General features: G+C 37.8%; 1 protein-coding gene across 6 annotated transcripts in view; it reads left to right on the top strand.

The window, feature by feature from the left end:
* The window catches only part of HECTD4 (HECT domain E3 ubiquitin protein ligase 4), a 109,063-nt gene that overhangs the window by 45,624 nt on the left and 43,305 nt on the right, over positions 1 to 20,134 (top strand). For 2 of the 6 annotated variants that reach the window (XM_050924250.1, XM_050924249.1), the window contains exons 15-34: positions 1,017 to 1,122; positions 1,872 to 1,992; positions 3,108 to 3,236; positions 4,441 to 4,565; positions 5,960 to 6,113; positions 7,001 to 7,101; positions 8,143 to 8,341; positions 9,788 to 9,934; positions 11,208 to 11,312; positions 12,160 to 12,323; positions 13,592 to 13,825; positions 14,145 to 14,337; positions 14,501 to 14,605; positions 15,357 to 15,445; positions 16,010 to 16,185; positions 17,295 to 17,430; positions 17,580 to 17,721; positions 17,847 to 18,013; positions 19,013 to 19,159; positions 19,928 to 20,112. In XM_050924250.1, the coding sequence (XP_050780207.1) occupies positions 1,017 to 1,122; positions 1,872 to 1,992; positions 3,108 to 3,236; positions 4,441 to 4,565; positions 5,960 to 6,113; positions 7,001 to 7,101; positions 8,143 to 8,341; positions 9,788 to 9,934; positions 11,208 to 11,312; positions 12,160 to 12,323; positions 13,592 to 13,825; positions 14,145 to 14,337; positions 14,501 to 14,605; positions 15,357 to 15,445; positions 16,010 to 16,185; positions 17,295 to 17,430; positions 17,580 to 17,721; positions 17,847 to 18,013; positions 19,013 to 19,159; positions 19,928 to 20,112 (2,925 nt within the window). The remainder of the gene's footprint in view (positions 1 to 1,016; positions 1,123 to 1,871; positions 1,993 to 3,107; positions 3,237 to 4,440; positions 4,566 to 5,959; positions 6,114 to 7,000; positions 7,102 to 8,142; positions 8,342 to 9,787; positions 9,935 to 11,207; positions 11,313 to 12,159; positions 12,324 to 13,591; positions 13,826 to 14,144; positions 14,338 to 14,500; positions 14,606 to 15,356; positions 15,446 to 16,009; positions 16,186 to 17,294; positions 17,431 to 17,579; positions 17,722 to 17,846; positions 18,014 to 19,012; positions 19,160 to 19,927; positions 20,113 to 20,134) is intronic. The other 4 variants (XM_050924253.1, XM_050924251.1, XM_050924252.1 and 1 more) reach the window with 4 other exon arrangements.

Genomic DNA, 20,134 nt, shown 5'->3' with positions numbered 1-20,134 from the left:
ACACAGGTTAAGAAGAATGTGTCTCTACATCTGGGTATATTGCTTAGATTGTCCACAATACAAAGTTTGTTTTAAAAAGTCAGAAGATATATAGTGCATAATCAAGAATAACCCAAATTAAGGTGAATAAATTTAGCAATACAGTTTAGATATTAGAATCCGAATACTCGGGTACATCACTAATGAAAAATTATACAGAGAGTTGGTTGTAGAAAGCAAATATAGGAATGAGTATAGATTGTCCCTCAGTAATTGAGCATTTAGGGTAGATTGTCCAGTTGGAAAATACAGTCCATGGAGAAAGTATTTCAGTTACTTTCCCCACTGTGCTTCTCATCAGCACTCCAGCTCATCCCTCCTGGTATTGCCAATATCGAGTGATGTGTTCTAGGTAGATGTCACTCGATCACCTGATGGCATCCAACACCATGAGTTGCTTCATCAGCCGAACGTAGCACTGACCCATTCTACATTCTGTCAACACTCGCTCATTACTGGGGTCCCATGCACCCAATGATACCTGTACAAGTTTATTATTAGATTTTGTTTTACCCTTTAGATTGTTGTGATGCATTGCGGTCACAAAGAAATCCAGTGTTATGTCTTGAAATAATACATAGAGTCTTTAAATTAATAGAAACAAATTCAAATACTTCAAAGTGGTCCTTTTAATGTGTTGATGGTGGAAACGGCACCAGTTGACAACTGCATATCATACTTCATCTTAAAATAGACATAATAAGCTTTGATATGCATGTGTATAGAGAGCCTACATTGTCGACCACGTTGGTGGTGTCTTCCACTCAACTAAAATCAGTGAGTTGTCTCAAATTTAAAACAGTACTGCATATGTAGTAAGTCCAAAACTGCTTGTATGTCTGTGGAGAATCACAATAAATTGTAAGCACAGTTACTGTTAGTCTGTAGTGTATGTCCAGTCACATTCCTTATGAATTAATAAAAATTGTATCTAAAAAAGTCTGTTTTACAACATTTTTCATGTTCTGCCATTGTAGGAGAGAGAAATAGTGGGCTCTCCCAACTTCGTGATGTGATCCTCACTAACTTAGCTGAACAGCTTCAAAACAACAGATTTGGAAGTGAAGATGACGATCATTACAGGTGAAGTGAAATAACACAGTTGTCGCTCTTAATTTGTATTGAAGTGCATTTGGCTTGTCAGCATTATTGTAAACTGAGCTACCTTCTGTCTAAACAACTTATTTCCTTAGTTGCTGCAGTTTTAGCTAATGCTAGCCTTGTGGACATACTGTACAGTTTGCTAAAAGCACTGAATTCCCTTAGGGGTTTGAGGTATTGTGGAACTTTTGGAGATTTCTGTAGAACTACATAAGTGGTGTGGAGGAGACTTTTGTGAATTCCCCGATAGTTAAATGAGAGCAGATGATGTTTTATAATCTAACACTGCACTCCATGTTACTATGTTTTAAATGTCACTCTTCAGCACTAAGACTATCCCCCTCAAGAAGCTCTAACGTTTACTTAAAGATTGATGTTTGGAAGGTGTTCTTTTTATTAAAAAAGAAGGCTTCACTTGATTTGGACTCTCTGGAAGTACAGTGAACAAAATGAATGCAAAATGTACTGATATTTTAAACAAGCCAGAGCTATATCTATCTTGTATTATACTATGGTAAGAGAGATTTTATTTTTCAAACATCTTTGATATCAGAGTGCTTTGGTTGAGCATATTAGTGCTTGAGCATCTCTGATGCAGTCATTCTGTCAGTGTAACCTAATTTGTAATACAATTTGTCAAGACTTTTCAGGTGTGTTGAATGTATCAGTCGTTAATTTTCTTTAATTATAAATCATCAACATTTCCTCATGTCTTTCCTGCATTTTTAAAGATTAAACGATGAGCTTTTGCACTACATTCTCAAGATTGTTGTTCGAGAATCTTGCTTCTTAATCACCAAGTGCCAAATTGTATCTAAAGATGAATTTCAAAGACTTCTTTCAACTGTGCCTGTAAGTAAAATGTATTTGTTGAAAATATTCAATTTGGTCAAGTTTTCTTTTGGTTTCTTGATTCCAGCCAGCCATTCCCTTTTATGTAAAAGTATAATGAATACAATAATACAGTCTTGAAAAAGAATAGGTGAGGGAGTTTTTAAGTGCATATTGTTGCAAAAATAAAACCTGATTAATATTACTGGATTAATATGCTCATGAATAGAAAGGGGGCAGAACACTTTCATTACAAAGAGATCTTGTATAATAGTGTGAGAGCAGGTTTACATGTTGATACATTTTCCCTGGCACCTTGCAAACTGTTTCAGTTTTAACATTTATTTTTGTATAAGGTCCTTCAAAGTTTCACACAGTGATTTACAAAATGGATTAGAATATAGAGAGCCTTTTAGAGTTGTGTTTAATTATGCACACAAGCGGAGAGGAATACTGTATGCTCAGAGCTGGGAGATGAGTAAAGAGCTGAAATTTTTAGTAGTAAAAATTCACATAGATATTCTTGCAAAACTGTTAACGAGTAGGAGAACATGAGGTTGCAGTAATGGGGAAGTAATAAGTGGGATGAGGTTTGGGATCTGTTGTTTTCAGATTTACTACAGTACTTTACTATGTTAGTAAAGTTACTAATTCTCATTTCAGTCTCGTTGACCTGCACTCCTCGAATCTCACAGCAGAGACTGTGCGTCTCCTTTCAGCAAAGATTTCATGGTTGAGCTCTGCAGTGAGGTCTCATATTAAGACTTCATTACTTTTATTATATACACTGCAAAACATATACACATACACATTTAGTATTTAATTATGACTACATTTTTTAAACAAACAGTGCTTTGTAATGCTTCATTCTTTTTAAATGCTTCATCTACCTATTAGTTCACTAAATACTTTGGTCTCCCAGCCTTCAGTATGAATTGGTGAGAATCTGCTGATTTAACAAGAACTATGTAACTCAGTGACAATAATTTGTTCAATAGCAGGAATTCTGTATCTTTCTTGTACTTTTTTCCCCTGCTTGTTTCCTTTTTTATACTTTAAAAAAGCACAAGGATTGCCTGTGCCAAGTCTGATTTAAAGAGTTCAGATAATGTAAAATGTGCTTATTTATATTAAAGGCTGCATCTTCATGCTTGCGGTATCTGATGGCTGTACAGAACCACCTTCTGAGTAATACTATTTTGATTAAACCTGATGAAAATGATGACAGTGACAGCTCCTTGCAGGGAGAGACATTGAAGGTACAGGTAAACACCGAGTTTTATTCTAGTACTGCTTTCTACGGCCAGTGTTCTTCTGACAGTTCTTTAGTTTCAGGAGTGCAACTTACTGGTAGAATCTGTTTTGTGTTGTCATTTTTTGTTGTGTTGAAGAAGTTATATAGTGGAAGTCAATACTGTCCCAGACTTCAGCTTAGAATCTGTGATTGTTCTTTGTATAGTTTCATTTGACACTATGTTGTTAGTCTGCCAGCGCTTCCCTTCTAAAATTCTGTGTGAAGCTGTTTCATACTTGGCTGTTAAAGAATGTAAGGTGTCTTCTGGACTTCATGTATTTTTTTAATGTCATATTTAGACTAGTTTTGGAATACAATATTAGAAAACATTAACTCTAGAGATTTTTATATATAAACTTACTGCTTTCAGAAGATGTTTTGGCCTCCTGTAACTATTGACTTCACTCATAAAATTTTTGCTGTTTTTTAACTAAAAATGGAACGGTCTTTCCCCTGGTCTCTATTAGTTTGACTTTGCTAATCTTCAGAGCTTGCTGCTAGGCCCATCTTTTCTCCCTGTCCCAGAGGGAGCTGGGGGAAAGGTGAGGTTGGGGGATTATGGTGATTATGATTTGAGGTTTACTAAATTGTGACTACATTTACACCGCTGCTGGAGTAGTGCTGCCAGTAGATAATTGTCAGTTTTGTCCCAAAGCTCAGGTTGTTTTTGTAACTTCTCATAATCTTACTAATTGTATTGCTAATGTCATTGGGCTGTTTCTGTCTGTTCCTTTTTATAGGCATTTGTATGCTTGTTATCTAATGCCATTTATGTTCAAGTTTATTGAATAAATTCTAAATGTTTCCGTACTATTGTCTGTCTTTTTCGCTATTCACCCATGTTCTCATTGTTCAGTTTCTCTCTACAGTTATCCTCATACTTTCTAGGACATTCTATCACCACTGCAGTACTCTGGCTGGCTACTTTCCTGTGCTGGACTGGGGACTCCTTCCCTCCCTAGAAACTGCGTGTGCATCCTATAAATGCACCTGGTTTCTCCCAGCACTTTAGGCCTTAGCATTACAAATCAAATTTAAGTCTTGGATGAATCCACTACCATAGGCTTGCCAGGTCACATTATGATTATTTAATTTGGAAACCCATCATTTTGTTCAGTTGTCAGTTGTTTATTCTCTAGGAATTTAAGTATTATTGTATAACATTTTGTACCTAGGAGCTAAAGACCAGTATTTTGGCACTTGCTACACAAATCCTGACTGGATGTGATGAAGTTTTAGAAATGCTGCAACAGGTCACTACAGCTCTTATAAACAGTGACATTTCTGACAGAGAGCAGAGGTAAGACAACCTGATTTCATACTTTTAGCCTGAAATATATGAACTGCTGCCCATTGTGTGAACCAGCTTGCTTAGTAAAGGGAAGCTAATACTATCAGAATTCTTACCTCCCTCCATTTTTGTTTTTAATTTAATGATCAAATTATTGAAGGTCTTGGAGCTATTTCTTAATATGAATTATCCTTTGGCATCCGTAAGGCAGCCTTCCTTTGGAGAGCTTTGAATCGGGCTTTCTGTAAATTGATTTCAGTCGTATTAACATAATATACAGATCAGCAGAGACACTCGAAAATCGTAAGTCTCTTTAGCTCTATAGTGAGTTCAGTTACTTAGCTAAGCACTATAAACGTTATAATAACTGGAAAAGCAGCAAAGAATTCTGTGGCACCTTATAGACTAACAGACGTTTTGGAGCTCCAAAACGTCTGTTAGTCTATAAGGTGCCACAGGATTCTTTGCTGCTTTTACAGATCCAGACTAACACGGCTACCCCTCTGATACATAATAACTGGAAACAACCTTAATTGCCAGCATCTTTTTGGAATCCATCCTGCTAGAAATTCTGTAGTTCAGGGTCTTTATCTCCTAAAGATCTCCTTGGCAGCAGCATTTGTATCAGTCACACCCTTCATATATCATCCAAGCAGCACCCTCTGCCCTCTTCCTTTGGGCAGGAAGTGAAAACTGGGACTGGAAAACAAAGAACTCCCCAAAATCTTATTGAGGGTTCTGAAAATGTGTCCATGTTGAAAAAAAAAGAGTTAGGCTTGAAAATATCCAGAATGAAGGAAGGCTTTTCTAGGGAAAATCCTGTTTCAGACTCTTTAAGCTTTGAGCTGCATATTCTGTTTGCACCCATAGGGTCTGTAGTGTGTTTTTGGAACACAGCCCTTTTTTTTGGACTGCTCTCTTATTGTCATACATACAGACTTGTTTTTGTGGGGTTTTTCCTCATATGTAGTCTTGGAGACTCGGATGTCTTACAGCACTTATATATTGTAAGGAGTTGTGGACTGGGCCCTATGTCTACCTTTGTGCTGGTACAATGCATAGCACATTGGGGGCCTTGATCCCAACCAGAGGCTCTGGGCACTACAGTATATTAAGAATTTAATTATCATTCAGCGAACAGTCTTCTAGAACTGTCATTGCTTAATAGGAATTGCCTAACAGAAAAGATTGTGAACCCTATCATATATGTTATGAGATACTGGACTGTTCAGTAGATAATAAAATAGATTTTTCTCAGTACACTTGCACATTAAAGTATACTGCTGCACTTTGAATAATTTACTTACGCAATCTGATTTGGTATTAAACTCTTTTCTTTAAATAAAAATAGTAGTGGGTCTGTGAAAAGAATTGCTAGCGTGTACTTTTGACTCTTGTTGCAGATTAAAAGGCTTGGAACAAGTTACCAAGGCTACTATGCTTGGCCACCTGCTTCCAGTATTACTGACATCTCTGATGCATCCAAATTTACAGACGCTAACCATGGCTGATGCACTGATGCCTCAGCTGGTACAGCTGGTACTTTATACCAGTCAGGTATGGCCTTTATACAGTGGATTGAAGTATACATATTTTTAAAACAAATTTAAACACATAAATATTAAACTTATCAGTGGTATTCTCATGAAGGATACCAGGGTAAAATGTCAAGACTAAAGAATAGTGGCGAAATGTTATCTATACTAGCTCTCCAAAATGAGCTGTGCTGTTGGTGGGGCTCTTCCACAATACCAAGATTGATAAAATTGTAATAAGAACTAATCACTTGTTATTGTTTTGAATCAAAGCTGTCCTTGTGTTGTTAACATACAAGGAAACACATTTTAAGGTCTAGGGTGAAAAGACCAAGTCCTTATACATTCCAGCTAGCAGCAAATTTCTCCAAATTATTAACACATGGAGAATTTTCTAACTTGTGATAGTGTTTACACAGCTACATGAACTAAAATACATTTTTCTCTTAATTTGTTAGCTCAAGGGCTCTCAAACTTTCATGGTGAGGATCATATCCTACAAGAGATTTTCATACGCCCACTTCCCTTCGCGTGGGCAATTTCACAATGTCCCTGTGGCAACTATAGCAGTTGTTTATATGGAAAAGTAATAATAGGAAAGCATTTAATTTATTTTTAGCTTTTTAAAAAATATGTGATTTAGCCACTAGGAACAATGACGAGAGCTGGTGGCACGTTTCCAGCCAGCTGTCTACAAACCATCAGCAAGTGGTCCATGGATCACAGTTCAAGAACTGCTGCTTGGCAACTACCAGTAACAGAAACAGATGCTATCCATTGTGCCCCATCCAGTTTAAGTTACAGCATTAATAACTATACTGCGTAATATTAACAAGCTTCAGAAACCTACATGGTTCTTGCAGTGAAACGTGGTGTTTGTGTTGTTAAAATTGTTTGTGTTTGTTGCAGACGGCCTTGTTGCTTAAAACCCAGTCTCCAGTTTTCTCAGAGGTGGGCAGTTCCCCCAGTGGTACGTCAGAGCAGAAGAGCAAGCTGTTCCCTGAGGAGAGGTGATTGCCTCTTATTCCCAATATTCATGACTTTGATATTGAAAACACTCATTTTTTAATTATGTTGCTCCTGGTCTGACTATTGCTGAAGAGTGACTCACAGAAGCAAGAATGTTAAGGGGTCAGCATTACAGTAGTCTGAATCTACAAGCAATTTTACATAACAAGACTTACAAAGTGCATTTAGTTTTTTGAAAAGAAATAATTTCCCGTAAAGAGTTGAAATATGGGTCTAATGGGAAGCTTAGATGAAGTGTGGCATGCGTGTGTGCTCTCTCTAGCTTTTGGAAAGGATTTCTGCATGCTTGAGCCCCAGGTCAACGTATAGAATCATAGAGAGCTGTATAACAAAATGTGGTTCACTGTAGCAGCATATTTTAAATTCGTTGTGATTTTTAAGTAGTAAAGGGCAAGATGTAATTTATCTCTAGTTCTGGTTTTAAATCTTAGGTCACAAATGAAAAGAATATAGTCTCAACGTAAATCCAGCTATCATGTGCAAGTTTTGTTTAATTTCACATTTAGCTTTTCCTATTTGCACTGATAGTTTTGAAAGCAGTTTTTCTGAGATATGTTAAATGCAGCTGCTTCCTTTGCACTCCAGACTTACCCAGACTTGAATGAAATGTTATGTATGTATTCTTTATGGTGATCTTATCTTCTATCAAGCATTATCCCAGGAGGGAAGATGGATTATGTATTAAAATTCAGAGACTAGAGCCAGTTTATAGTACAATACATTACGTTAGATATAATTTTTTCCAGGGATTTCTAGACTTCTAAAACTATGACATATCCAAGTTTACTGGTTACAGCTTGACATGTTTTATTTGTAATTTAAAGAGCATAGGTTATTTAAGATGCCATTGTACCCTCCACACACCTGCTTAAAGTGATTAGACAAATATTTTGTTTGCCATTAATAACCCAAAGAGAATTATTAGGCTTTTAAAAGCATCTTATGGTGGTGTTTGAATATATAATACATAACGATATGTGTACATCTTCAGTACTACCTTTTAGCTTTTTCTGTAATTTCAGAATGCTAGAAGAGAAAGAGGAGCCAGGTTTTCTCACTGGCTTGAAAATCCCAGCTCCGTGGGCTGCTGGGAAAACTGTAGAAACAGTGCATCCTGTCAGGGACAACTATAAATTTAAAGAAACTGTACATATTCCAGGAGCCCGCTGTTTATACCTTAGATTTGATAGCAGATGTTCTTCACAGTATGATTATGATAAGGTAAGCAAGGGCCAGGACAGAAACTTCTTTATTATGTATCTTTCATTAATGTTTCTCAATTTCATCTTTGCTGCTCCTCCTCATCCATGGCACCTATTACTAGTAATGAGGATGATGTGGGAGGTTTTTACTAACAGCAACACTAACTAATTACATACTGTGATTCCACAAGGTCTGATTGTCCCTAGAATCCTAGAATTTAGAAATGAAAAGAAATTTAGGGTAGTAGGCAGCTGTTAATAACTTCTCAGGGGAAAGGTGTCAGTCTCATCTAATAGCACGTGTAAAACTAGGTTGCATTATAGACTAGAAAATATACATTGAGGGAGCTATCCTGAAATGGCAGAGAGATTGGACTCGATGATTTAATAGATCTTTTCCATCTCTGATTTTTGTGGGGGATAATTTCTGTAATTCTATTAAGAAAAGGTCAAAAAGTATGGGCTAAACTTTTACAAAGGACATTTTTGGAACATAACGTCCAGTGACTGTCACTGTTGTCTAACAGGAAACTTAGTTGGTAGATCCTTAAAGAATTAGGTTCCATACAGAACTTTTCTCCTAAGGTGCTGGAATGTGGTGATGGTAATTCAGTGGAAGAAATGTAATAACCCTCAGAAAGGTTACCTCCTCCACAAACCCAAACCAACATTCTCTATTGACATCCATTTCATGACTGCTTAGATTATTCCTTTTTATTGTAAAACGTGTTGAGTTCATTCTCCTTTTTTTGGTCATCCAGTTTTCCTTATTTCTTTAATGTTAATTTAGTTGTCTCCTTTGTAGATCAGCGCAGTTTGTTCAAACTGGGCAGAACTGGAAAGGATAACTGTCTGATTATAAATGGCTTGTTTACATGGATTAATATGAATGTCTTTTCAATTTCAAGAATATAGCTAATGAAATACCACCCTTATTTTCTGTGTACACTAAGAGCCACTTACACTGCTTAGTAATTGTTGCTGTGTATTCTCTAACATTGTAGTTTGAGTCCTGTAATACCTAATCATAGACTTACTGGGTTTGTCACCAGTAACTTTTAAGAACTTAAAAAAAAAATTGGGCCTCATCATGTCTCCATTGAAGTCATTTGCAAACTGTTAACTCCCATTAACTTCAAAAGGAGGAGGATCCAGCCCTTTATTTAGAGAGGCAGCGTGTTCTTGTGGGCTGAACATGGGACTCTGGGAGCTAGGACTGAATTCCTGATTTCTGTTCCAAATTCTGCCACTGACTTCCTGTGTGACCTTGGGCAAGTCACGTAGCCCTCTTTGCCTCAGTTTCCTCATCTGTAAAATGGGGATGATAATACTTGCCTGGCTGCCTATCAACCTCACAAGGCTGTTGTGAGGATTTGTTTCTTAATATTTGTGAAGCGCTTTGAAGTTGTAAAGCGCTGTGTAAGTGCTAAGTATTATTATTAGATTTTTTGTTTTTCTTTTACAGTCTAACAGTGTATTTTATGTTTTGAAGTTGGTGATCTATGCTGGTCCTAACACAAACAGTAGGAAGGTTGCTGAGTATGGAGGCAATACACTGGGATATGGCAGCCGTAGTGTCTTAGGAACGGGTTGGCCGAAAGACTTAGTGAAGGTACAGTATTACAAAACAACAATATTTCACATAGAAAAGTCCCTTTTTGAAAACTGCATAGAGATTATTTTTAACTCTTACTTTTTTAGCAGTGGAACCCAAATATTTTAGTGCAAGCTTATCTTTGAGAGCACTCACTAAGATGGTGTTTATGTCCTTGGGGAAGGAACTCTTGTCCCATACAACATTACAGTTGCCCATATTTTATAGGAGCATGGCACTCATTTTGGCAGTAATGGCATTTCATGATCAACATCTTGTAGAGGAATCAGGAAAGAACTGCACTTCCAGTCTCGGAGACTTTCAGGACACTACCATTCCCCATGAGTATATATAGCAAAAGTCCCTGCTGACCCTGAGGCTATGCAAATAGTCTCAAGGACCATAGGGGCATAGTTTTAGGACTGCATACAAGCCACTAAAAATATTAAATATAACAATTTCTGCTTTCCTACCCATTTGTCTGTTTTTTTTTTAAATCAGTTAATATGCATTTTTTGGCAACATACATTTAACAGGAAATAGAAATCTGAGATTCTCAGAAACCTATAGGAATTTCCAGAGCTCTATCAAGATTGGTGAACTTAGAATGTATTCAGTATGTTCTCTCTGACTTATGTAGTTGTGGTGAAGTGTAATCCTGAGTATTGTCCTATACTAAAATTGGATGTGTACTTGATAAAACATATGACATTGTCAAAAAGGAAAGCAAGAGGTGGTTGTTCTGTTAGACAGCAGTGCTTTGACTTTCAACTTGGAAGTTCTAGTCTTGGGAACACACTATTCCAGTGGCTCAAATTAGCAACAATAATGTTATTTGTCAGAAATTACATAGTTTTGTTAGCAGCCCCTGCTGTTTACTTAAGTAATTTTACTAGCTTTCTTTACTTGAAGAGCTTGCCTGCCTGTTTGGCCACAGGAAAGGAGCTGATGATTATTGCCTGTGCTCTCAAAAAGAAAATGAAATGTTTTAGTGGAAATTTGTCTGCCTGGGTTAGCTATCATAGTAGCCATATGGCAACAGATTCTTTCCTTTGCCCCACTGTAGGCAGTGAGCAGCAAAACCTAACCATGGTGTAATCAGAAATGGATATTTGCATGAAAAGGGGAAGAGCTTAATTAGCATACATAATTGGAAACAAAGAGAATTTTTAAAATAAAGCAACTGTCATTCTTTTAAAAATTAATCCATAAAATAAGCCAGTTTTATTTAAAAAAAAAAAGTATTTGCATTGTTTTAAGTGTCTTTTTTCCCCTCCCTTTAAAATTTAAGGTGGAAGGGGATATAGTCACCTTCTCCTTTGAAATGAGGAGTGGCCGTGAGCACAACACCCCAGACAAAGCTATGTGGGGCTTTGCTTGCACTGTTCGAGCACAGGTACTGTCAATATGACCAGTGTTGTCAGATAGAGTGAACTTAAATTTTTCTCTGATTTACATTATGTACATTATTTTAATTTTAAAAAACAAATGGTGGTTGTATTTATGAAACAGACCTAAATGTTGGGGTTTGGGTTAAAAAAAAAACAGAAGAGCTGTTTGGATGGCCATCTCTTTACAATGAAAGGGAGCTACTGCCTTAGATCTCTCACTTCTTCATTGGCTAGATATGATTAGGCACACTTTGTAGTATGGTTGGGCTTTGGAACAATGGATGACAGTTCTAAGTACTCTCTGCTTATCTGTTATGAAGCATCAATGGTTCTGGACTTGGAGGAGGCCACTAGATATCCATCCAGGCTTGTAAGATTTGAATTCAATGGAGGTGTTGAGTACCTACTAGTAAGCTGGGCATCAGAGGTATAAATAATGTCTGTAGGACAGAGAAGAAGACCAGACTTGGGAGGAGAGGCAGGAAACTGGGATCAAGTACTATGAAGAAAAATTCATACCACTGTGCCCAGGAGATGAGACAAAATCTGGTCTAAGAGAAGATAAAATGGAGTTTTCAGAGGTGATGGATTGCCTGCCCTCAAAAAAATAATTTAGTCCTTTTGGGTTATGTGGGTTCCAGTTTGGTAAGCACATGAATTTCCTAGTATTCAAATTGAGTTCTTACGCATACTGATTTGTAGTGTTCTATAAGTACAAAAATAAATAAAATCGCCAGAGCTTGTTTTATTGTGGCACTGTATGATATGCATGCCATATTTTGAAGTAGATTGCTTAGAGAGCCACTTTAAAGTTAGTTGGATTGTTGTGGTTTATCCCTGTCAATACTGCAGGAGTCTTCAGAAGATGTGTCAGGAGGATTACCATTCTTGGTTGACCTGGCTTTAGGCCTTTCTGTGTTAGCTTGCTCCATGCTAAGGATATTATATAATGGACCAGAAATTACGAAAGACGAGGAAACATGCCAGGAACTCTTAAGATCTAAACTATTACAGAGGTAAAAAATCTTGGTTTTAATCTGAATTTAATGTAATTGCATGCAGTGTAATTGTAGCAGTGTTGGTCCCAGTTTAGAGAGACAGGGCAGATTTCAGGCTCACCATTGTCCTATAGAATAATGAGTTTGCCCCGGCCTCCTTGATCCATCTTTGACCTCCAAGATTAATATCACCAATCATCCCTGCAATGTATACCCCTCAGTTCCAAAGTTCTTCCAGAAGAGTCCTTAGAGGACTAAGGTACTAGTTTGCTGATCCTAAAAGCTCCAAAAATGCCATGCTGAACAAAGCCCCCACTTGTCCACAAAGACACATGGGCTCAAGGATCCGCACCAGATCCCAAAATGTGGTGAAGTTATTTGGTACAAATTATCGACTTGGTTTGCATGCATTGTCTTTTCTGAACTTGTCTGTTAGCCCAGTGTCTTTTGAAGAGGATGTAATCATAATTAAGGATGTGAGTTTGTCACGGAAGTCACGGATTCCGTGACTTTCCATGACTTCTGCAGCAGCCAGTGCACCTGGCACAGGGGCTGCTGATGTGGCAGTATTGGGCCACCGTGCCTGCCCTCACCAGAAGCAGAGTTTGGTTGAGCGACGGGGTTGGGGCACCAGATGGGGTGAGGCGGGCTCTGGGTGGTGCTTATCTTGGGGCTCCCTGGAAGTGGTAACCTCACCCTTGCTCAGCTGCAGGATGGGAGTGTGGCCAGGCGGCTGTGCGGGCTGCCTCCACCCAGAGTGCTGGCTTTGCAGCTCCCATTGGCCGCCTCTCCCGCCCCTGCAAGTTTTATTCACTGGTATTTTTAGTAAAAGTCATGGACAGGTCATGGGCCATGAATTTTTGTTTACTACCCATGACCTGTCCTTGACTTCTAGTAAAAATACCCATGACTAAAATGTAGCCTTACTCATAATCCATGAGGTAGACTTTTTCTGCACTGTGGGGCTTTGGATTCATGTTTTGTTCCAAACTTTGACATATGACAATTCACTACAGCCTTGGGGTAAAAGGTTTGTCAAAATTTGACTCAGTAAAGACTGCTTCAGGTTTATGCATTATAAGACAGATCCTGTTCTCGTTTACGTCAGTAGCAAAATTTCCATTGGTTTCAATGGGTGTGGTATCCAGCCCATGTTCTGAAGTAAAGCCATATCTACAGTATCTTTAGGCAGGGTGTTGCACTATGTCTTTCTCTACCTGAAGAGTAAGAGCTAGAAAGAAACTAAAGGCTCTTTAATATGGGAAACTTTATCTTTATTTTCTCAGATGCCAGTGGCAGGTGGAAGCCAATGGGGTAATATCTCCAGCCCTCACTCCAAGTCCTTCTCCACTGCCTCTTACTATAGATGAGGATCGAGAATTCACATATCCTTCTGATGTCCTAGTGCCTCCTGTAGGACATTACTTTGATCTGCCTAGGATCAGGTTGCCTCCAGGAATCATGATAAAACTCAGGGAAATATCTGGACGTGCTCGGCCTCAGTTTAGACCTAGTATCAAGTAAGTAACTGTTTCTTCACCACTATTTTGCTAATTTATGTTTTATTATTATTGAAAATGATACACAAAGTGCTGTCAAGTGCACAAAGCAAACAGACTAAATAAAAATATTCTGCCATTCCTCGGTAGTAGTAAATGTAGGATGATATTTGTAACAGTAATATTAAGCACAGAAATATCAGATGGAAATAGATAATTCTCAACTTGGTGTGCAGTCAGTAGTTCCTAAAGCAAAATTTCTTGAATACCGTGGCTGGTGAACTATAAATATAAATGATGTTGTATCCTTCCTAATCAGTTTGGTTTCCATCTGTAACAGAGAAGTGATTCAACCAGATGTGATGGAAGAGATGGTAGTTTCATGTGTTATTAAACATTTGAACTTGGTTGATGCACTCCAGTCCCTAATAAACTTCCAGTATCAGGAAGAACATGCTGAGGAATATGATTTGCTGTGTAAAATTATGGGAGAGACCTTTAAGAAGCTAAATGCCATGGAAAGACAATTGCAGGTAAGACTACTAAAGAAATAACTTTTATTACTAACTACTAAGGATATTACTAACATAGAAATTTAAAAAAACCCTCAAAATGCACTTGAAGACCCCTTTTCTCTTACTGAAGCTAAGATAAATGGATGCTCATGTATATTCAGTATTTTTGTATCTTTACTAGAGTGTAGCTGAATTAGAACAGAGATGGCAGAATGAGGTAGATGATGCCATACATGGGAAGCTGGAAAACAATGTCCCATTCTTTTATGATTATCATTTCAATGAGGTAAGCATTGCATTTATCCTATTCGTTTATAGAGATAAGTTTGCTCTCTTATTTTTCAATTTGTAGGCTGCAGTATAATTACTCTTTTCTTTCATTTACTGCTAAGTTTTTCAGTGTGTAAGTTTTTGTACTAAAAATTATAGTGCATGCTTTCAAGTTGTCTAATGTATATGCTGACAATAGGAATTCATCATAAATGTCGATCTCTATTGCTTTTTGGAGTAGTTTTTGTTAGGAATATAAAAAGAGTAATATCTCCCAAAAATGTATTATCATTTCCCAGTGTCTGTATCTGCATTAAAAAGTTGGCAATTAGATATGAGTGATTAATATTCTTGGTTTGTAACCAGGGCCGGCGCTTCCATTTAGGTGACCTAGGGCGCCAGGATTGGGGCGGGGGACGCGGCATTTTGCCAGAAGGGCACCAGGCTGCTCCGGTGGACCTCCCACAGCCATGCCTGTGGAGGGTCCGCTGGTCCCGCGGCTCCGGTGGAGCATCCGCAGGAACGCCTGTGGGAGGTCCACCGGAGCCGCGGGACTGGCGAGCGGCAAAGCGCCCCCCGCAGCGTGCCGCCATGCTTGGGGTGGCGAAATGGCTAGAGCTGGCCCTGTGCCTAGGGCGCCAAAAACCCTGGCACTGCTCCTGTTTGTAACCATGGACATTTTTAATACATACGTGAAAAAAAAAAACCAAAAAAACATTTCCATGATCAGACTAAATCAGTTACGTTTTCATCCTGTTCTTCTCTAGAGCAAAATGAAAGAATTGGAACTTTTGTGTTCAATGAAAGAAATTTCCTTTGATGGAAGTGATCTTGAGAATATGGTCCTGTCATTGAGGTTAGTAGTTGGATCTGTTAGCTGAGCGTTGTAGGCGCTGATTCAGCCTAGGTTCTTAAGTATATGCATAACTTTAATCACATGAAGTCTTACTGAGTTAGGTAAGACTACCCACAGGTTTAAAGTTATGCATGTGGTTAATTGTCTTTCCAAATCAAGACCTAAGCCTTTTGTATGAAACTTCTCTATGATTTTTTTTTATCTATCAAAGTGAAACAGAAGCCTTGATTAGATTGTTGTTTTGAAAATAGAATTGAAAGGCCTCTTCAAATTGCTGGTAACTCTGCATAAAGAGGGTAATCTTTGGGAAGATCAAAGTTAATCAAAATTAGAAATGCTGGAGACACAAATACAGTTAACTGTTTATGGATGTTATGTAAGGGGGAGGGAGAAAAAAACAATAGGATTATTCTGTTTTCTATTTGAATACATTTCTTAACTCAAAAACAATAATTAAAGAGATTACAAGAGGGACATCTTTAAAATTTTACCAGTTAAGATATGTTATATCAGGAGGCATAAAGAACAACTAAGTTTACACTGGTTTTTCGTTCACCATTTTAGGGAGAAATTTTTTCAAGAAGTCAATTCTCTAATTCAGAAGCCCTCACATCCCTTGGCTAAAACAAAAACATTAGTAAAGAGCTTGATGAATAGAGCAGAGCTACTATTGCATGTTACCATTGCAGCACAAGCTGGTATCACAAGAAGTATATCCGGTACCCCTGCTGAGACACCAGGTACCAATTTACAGTGCATCTGATCGTTAGACCTGAATGTTGCTATTATTATTTGCTATGAATATAAATGACACCTGTAATTAATCATCTCTAATGCCCCTTAAAATCACATTTCTCTACCTATTTTTCCTTTTCCATTTAACAAGCAGTGAATTTGTGTTTAGGGGTAATGAATTAACATGGCTGTGTTTACTGTTTGCCTACCAGTATCACCATGTTACCAGCATAGCTCTGTGACAAGTGTTAACTAATTTCAAAACCAATAAGTGGAATTTGCAACATTAATAATAATTATATTGCAAACGTAGTCTGTTAGTCTTTTAAATTTCTCATGTATATAGCTTGATTTTAAAAATAAAATAATTACCTCTTCTGATTACTATAATCTTGCACACTTCAATCAAATTGCCTCTGATTCCTCTCCTTTCCTATTGATAAATAATTCCAGGTTCTGCAATTTCATGTTAAAAGTAAATATTTCATTATAAGACTATTATTAGATGGTGTAAAGAGAGAGGTTTAAGAAGGTTGGTAGCCCATCTACAATAACTTTTTCTATCAGAGGTTTCCTTAATGTAGAAACTGGCTGTAAAAATGAAATGCAGAAACTTTAAGAATTATCCGTTAATTAGATGGTCTTGAAATGTTAAAATAAACATAGATGGAAGAAAACTTCTAAGGGAAGTGACCCAGTGTTAATTAACATTTCTGGGTCTATGGAAACTATTTGTTCTTTTTCATCCGAAACTTATTAGGTACACTCTGAATTGCTGATGTAAAATAAAAGTGAAATTACATATTTTCCACTTTCCTTACCTAAAGCTGACTCGATACTGCAATCTCCTAAAATGTAAATACTACACACAGTAATATTAAAACACATAATCCAAATAAAACCGGGTACCTGAAATAAAACTTAAAAATGTATGAGGTTGCCAGCAGAAAAGCCATTTAAATGGCATTTCAGATTCTTGCATGGGGTTAGAGGAAATGCATTTGGTGTTTTGTGTAGGTTGTTGTTTTTGTTTTAATTTGTTTCCTAATTCGTTTGGAAATTGCTTTACACTTCAAGACCAGCAGTGACAGAACTTTGTTTTATAACATTGCAGCTTGTAAATCAGCATCTGAAACAAAAGTGATATCTCATGCTGTCCGCCAGCCTGTCTTCCTTCGTAGCATGTCCGCACCTTCTGACCTAGAAATGATTGGAAATGAAGATTTGGAATTCACTAGATCAAGTCAGAGGTATGCAGTTGGTAGTCCACTAAATTGCTGTATGAAACACCTGAAAGTATATTCTGTATTTCTATTAATAATGTATCATGTTTTTAGAAGAAAATTTTTCATAGACCAGCCCATTCTTAAATTCTCTAACAAGTGCTATTTTTCCATAGGCGGCGCCATGTTACTAGTCATAGAAGTAGCTCTTTTACTCTTCTTCAATCTTTGACTGTCGAAGATAGCAGAGATAAACCTACATACAGTGTCTTGTTAGGGCAGCTGTTTGCTTTCATTGGGACAAATCCTGACCAAGCGGTATGTCATGTTAAACATGCTAAATCCTTATGTGCCCAAGCACAAATGTAACATCAGTTTTTAATCTAAGTTGAAAGGTACAGATGCGGGGCTTATGTAGTAAAACATAGACGTTTCTTTATAAGGTATCCAGTAGCAGTTTTCTGTTAGCTGCTCAGACCAGGTGGCGTCGTGGAAACACAAGGAAACAGGCACTGGTGCATATGAGAGAACTTCTAACAGCAGCAGTTCGGGTTGGTGGTGTTACACATCTTGTGGGTCCAGTAACTATGGTACTTCAAGGAGGACCAAGGTAAGTTTTTCATCAGAACTGTATTAAACTTTTGGGGCTGGATGATGTGCTTTGTGCAAGGAGTGGTACTGCATTACACCAACAGCAACTAAGGAGATAACTGGCTTTCCATGCCCAGGGCAGGAGTTCTCAGACTTTGTTATGACCAGTCCTCTTGTGAGGCATCTTGGAATTCCTTTTAATATTTCCCACAGTGCTTCAAAATAATTGGTAGGTCGTATCACCTGTCAGAAGGTACAGGTATCACCGTGTCTTATGGAATACTGCTATTTGAGGACTAGCTGCAAGTGATTGTTAGCAAGTTCATCTCAGTGTATGACTAAAGACAGGGAAAGAAGTAAGAATTGTAACCCCACCACCAAGATACCTGCTGCTGCCTCTCAACCACTTTAGGACAATGACCCATTACTTGAGAACTGCTGACTTAGGAGAATTGAGTGATTTGGTCTGTACTATGTTGTTGCAGCCTAGTGGCTGTGGGCAGGGCCAGGGAGGTAAAATGTTCAGGTGTTATCAATTGTATGATGCATTTTCAACTAATAGCAAGAACACACACAGCACGAGAGAGATTATTTTACATTTGTGATTTAAATCTAAACACACACCAAATAAAATGAATCGATAAGAGCTGAACGAGTGGATTTTATGACATGAGGTAACAAAATCGGGTTTAGCCTCTTTTATAAAAACTTTTTTATGTAACTGTAAAAATAAATTCAAATAGTTTGGGCATCTGGAGCCAGTTTCTCAGTTAGGTAGTATAGCCAGAATGGTGATTTAAGTCAGTATTTTGTATGCACTTTGGGGAGCAGAACAAGAATGCTGTATTTTGTAGCATTAAGCATTTCTTACATTTTATATAAATCTGAAGACAAAATTCTGTACCAGATCTTTAATGAATTCTTTCGAATTGTGGCAGTTTCCTGTAGCTTTGTTTTGGAAGCTTTTAATTTTACTTGGCGCAAAAAGACATGATTTCAAATATATAACTTCCAACAGAATCGAAGAACTCACGTGTGGCGGGATGGTGGAACAAGTCCAAGAAGCCTTTGGAGAGACCATGACCTCAGTGGTTTCATTGTGTGCTCGTTACCCCATTGCTTGTGCAAATAGCATTGGCCTCTTGTGCACTATACCATATACAAGGTAGGAAAGATTTTGCTTCAAGGAGAGAGAAAAGAATGGGTAGATTCTTTTTATAGAGTTGTGCCATATAATTACGTGTTGCTTAAAAGAGAAGTATTATGATGTAGGGTGGAATGGACTTTGTTTTTTGGGGTTTTTTTTAAATCATCCTGTAAATCTCCTGGCAGTGTATTCTGGTGGAATAAGATCAGAGGTGAGCATTAGGAGGGCGTCTCTCTTGGCTCTGCCACTGATTTGTTCTGTAGCAATAGGCAAGACACTTTAGCTTTCTCAGTTTGCCTAAAGTAAGCATAGTACCTAGCCAACTGTCTCTTGGGGTGTTGTGAGAATTAATGAACATCGTGAGAGCATTTTGAACCTATAAAGTTCTAAATAAATATAAAATATTACTGTTAATGGTGAGGCATGAAATAAAGATGATTAATATGTCTTCCATTTTTAGCAGGAGGCATAACTCAAAATGATGCTCTGTAGACTGCATGTAGATTTAATAACCCTTTATATAGCACTTAAGCTTCTACTACGAACAGCTTGACACCATGACATTCAGACATAATGCTGGATGACAAACTTGGAGAATATCCTGTTACATTTTGTCCCTTCTAAGGCTAAAGTAATGGAGGAAACGTTAAATTGTCCAATGCTACAAAGAAAGATCTGATAAATAGATACAGTACATATGCTGAGAAATGTGGGATAGCTTGTGTATGTTGAAAACGGTTGAGAAGTTACTGCAGTACAACCTTAATTCTTTGTTCTTCTGAACAGGAGTGAAGAGAAGTGCTTGGTACGCAGTGGCCTGGTGCAGCTTATGGACAGGCTCTGTAGTTTAAGCAGCCAGACAGAATCCAGCTCAAATGAAAAGCAGACTAAAAAACAGAAGGTGGCTACTATGGCTTGGGCTGCCTTCCAGGTCCTAGCCAATCGCTGTGTTGAATGGGAAAAAGAAGAGGGTAGGAGCAGTGTTGATATTAC

This window comes from Gopherus flavomarginatus, chromosome 15 (assembly GCF_025201925.1).
Source record: "Gopherus flavomarginatus isolate rGopFla2 chromosome 15, rGopFla2.mat.asm, whole genome shotgun sequence".
Lineage (NCBI taxonomy): Eukaryota > Metazoa > Chordata > Testudines > Testudinidae > Gopherus > Gopherus flavomarginatus.
This window is presented reverse-complemented; position numbering and strand designations above follow the sequence as displayed.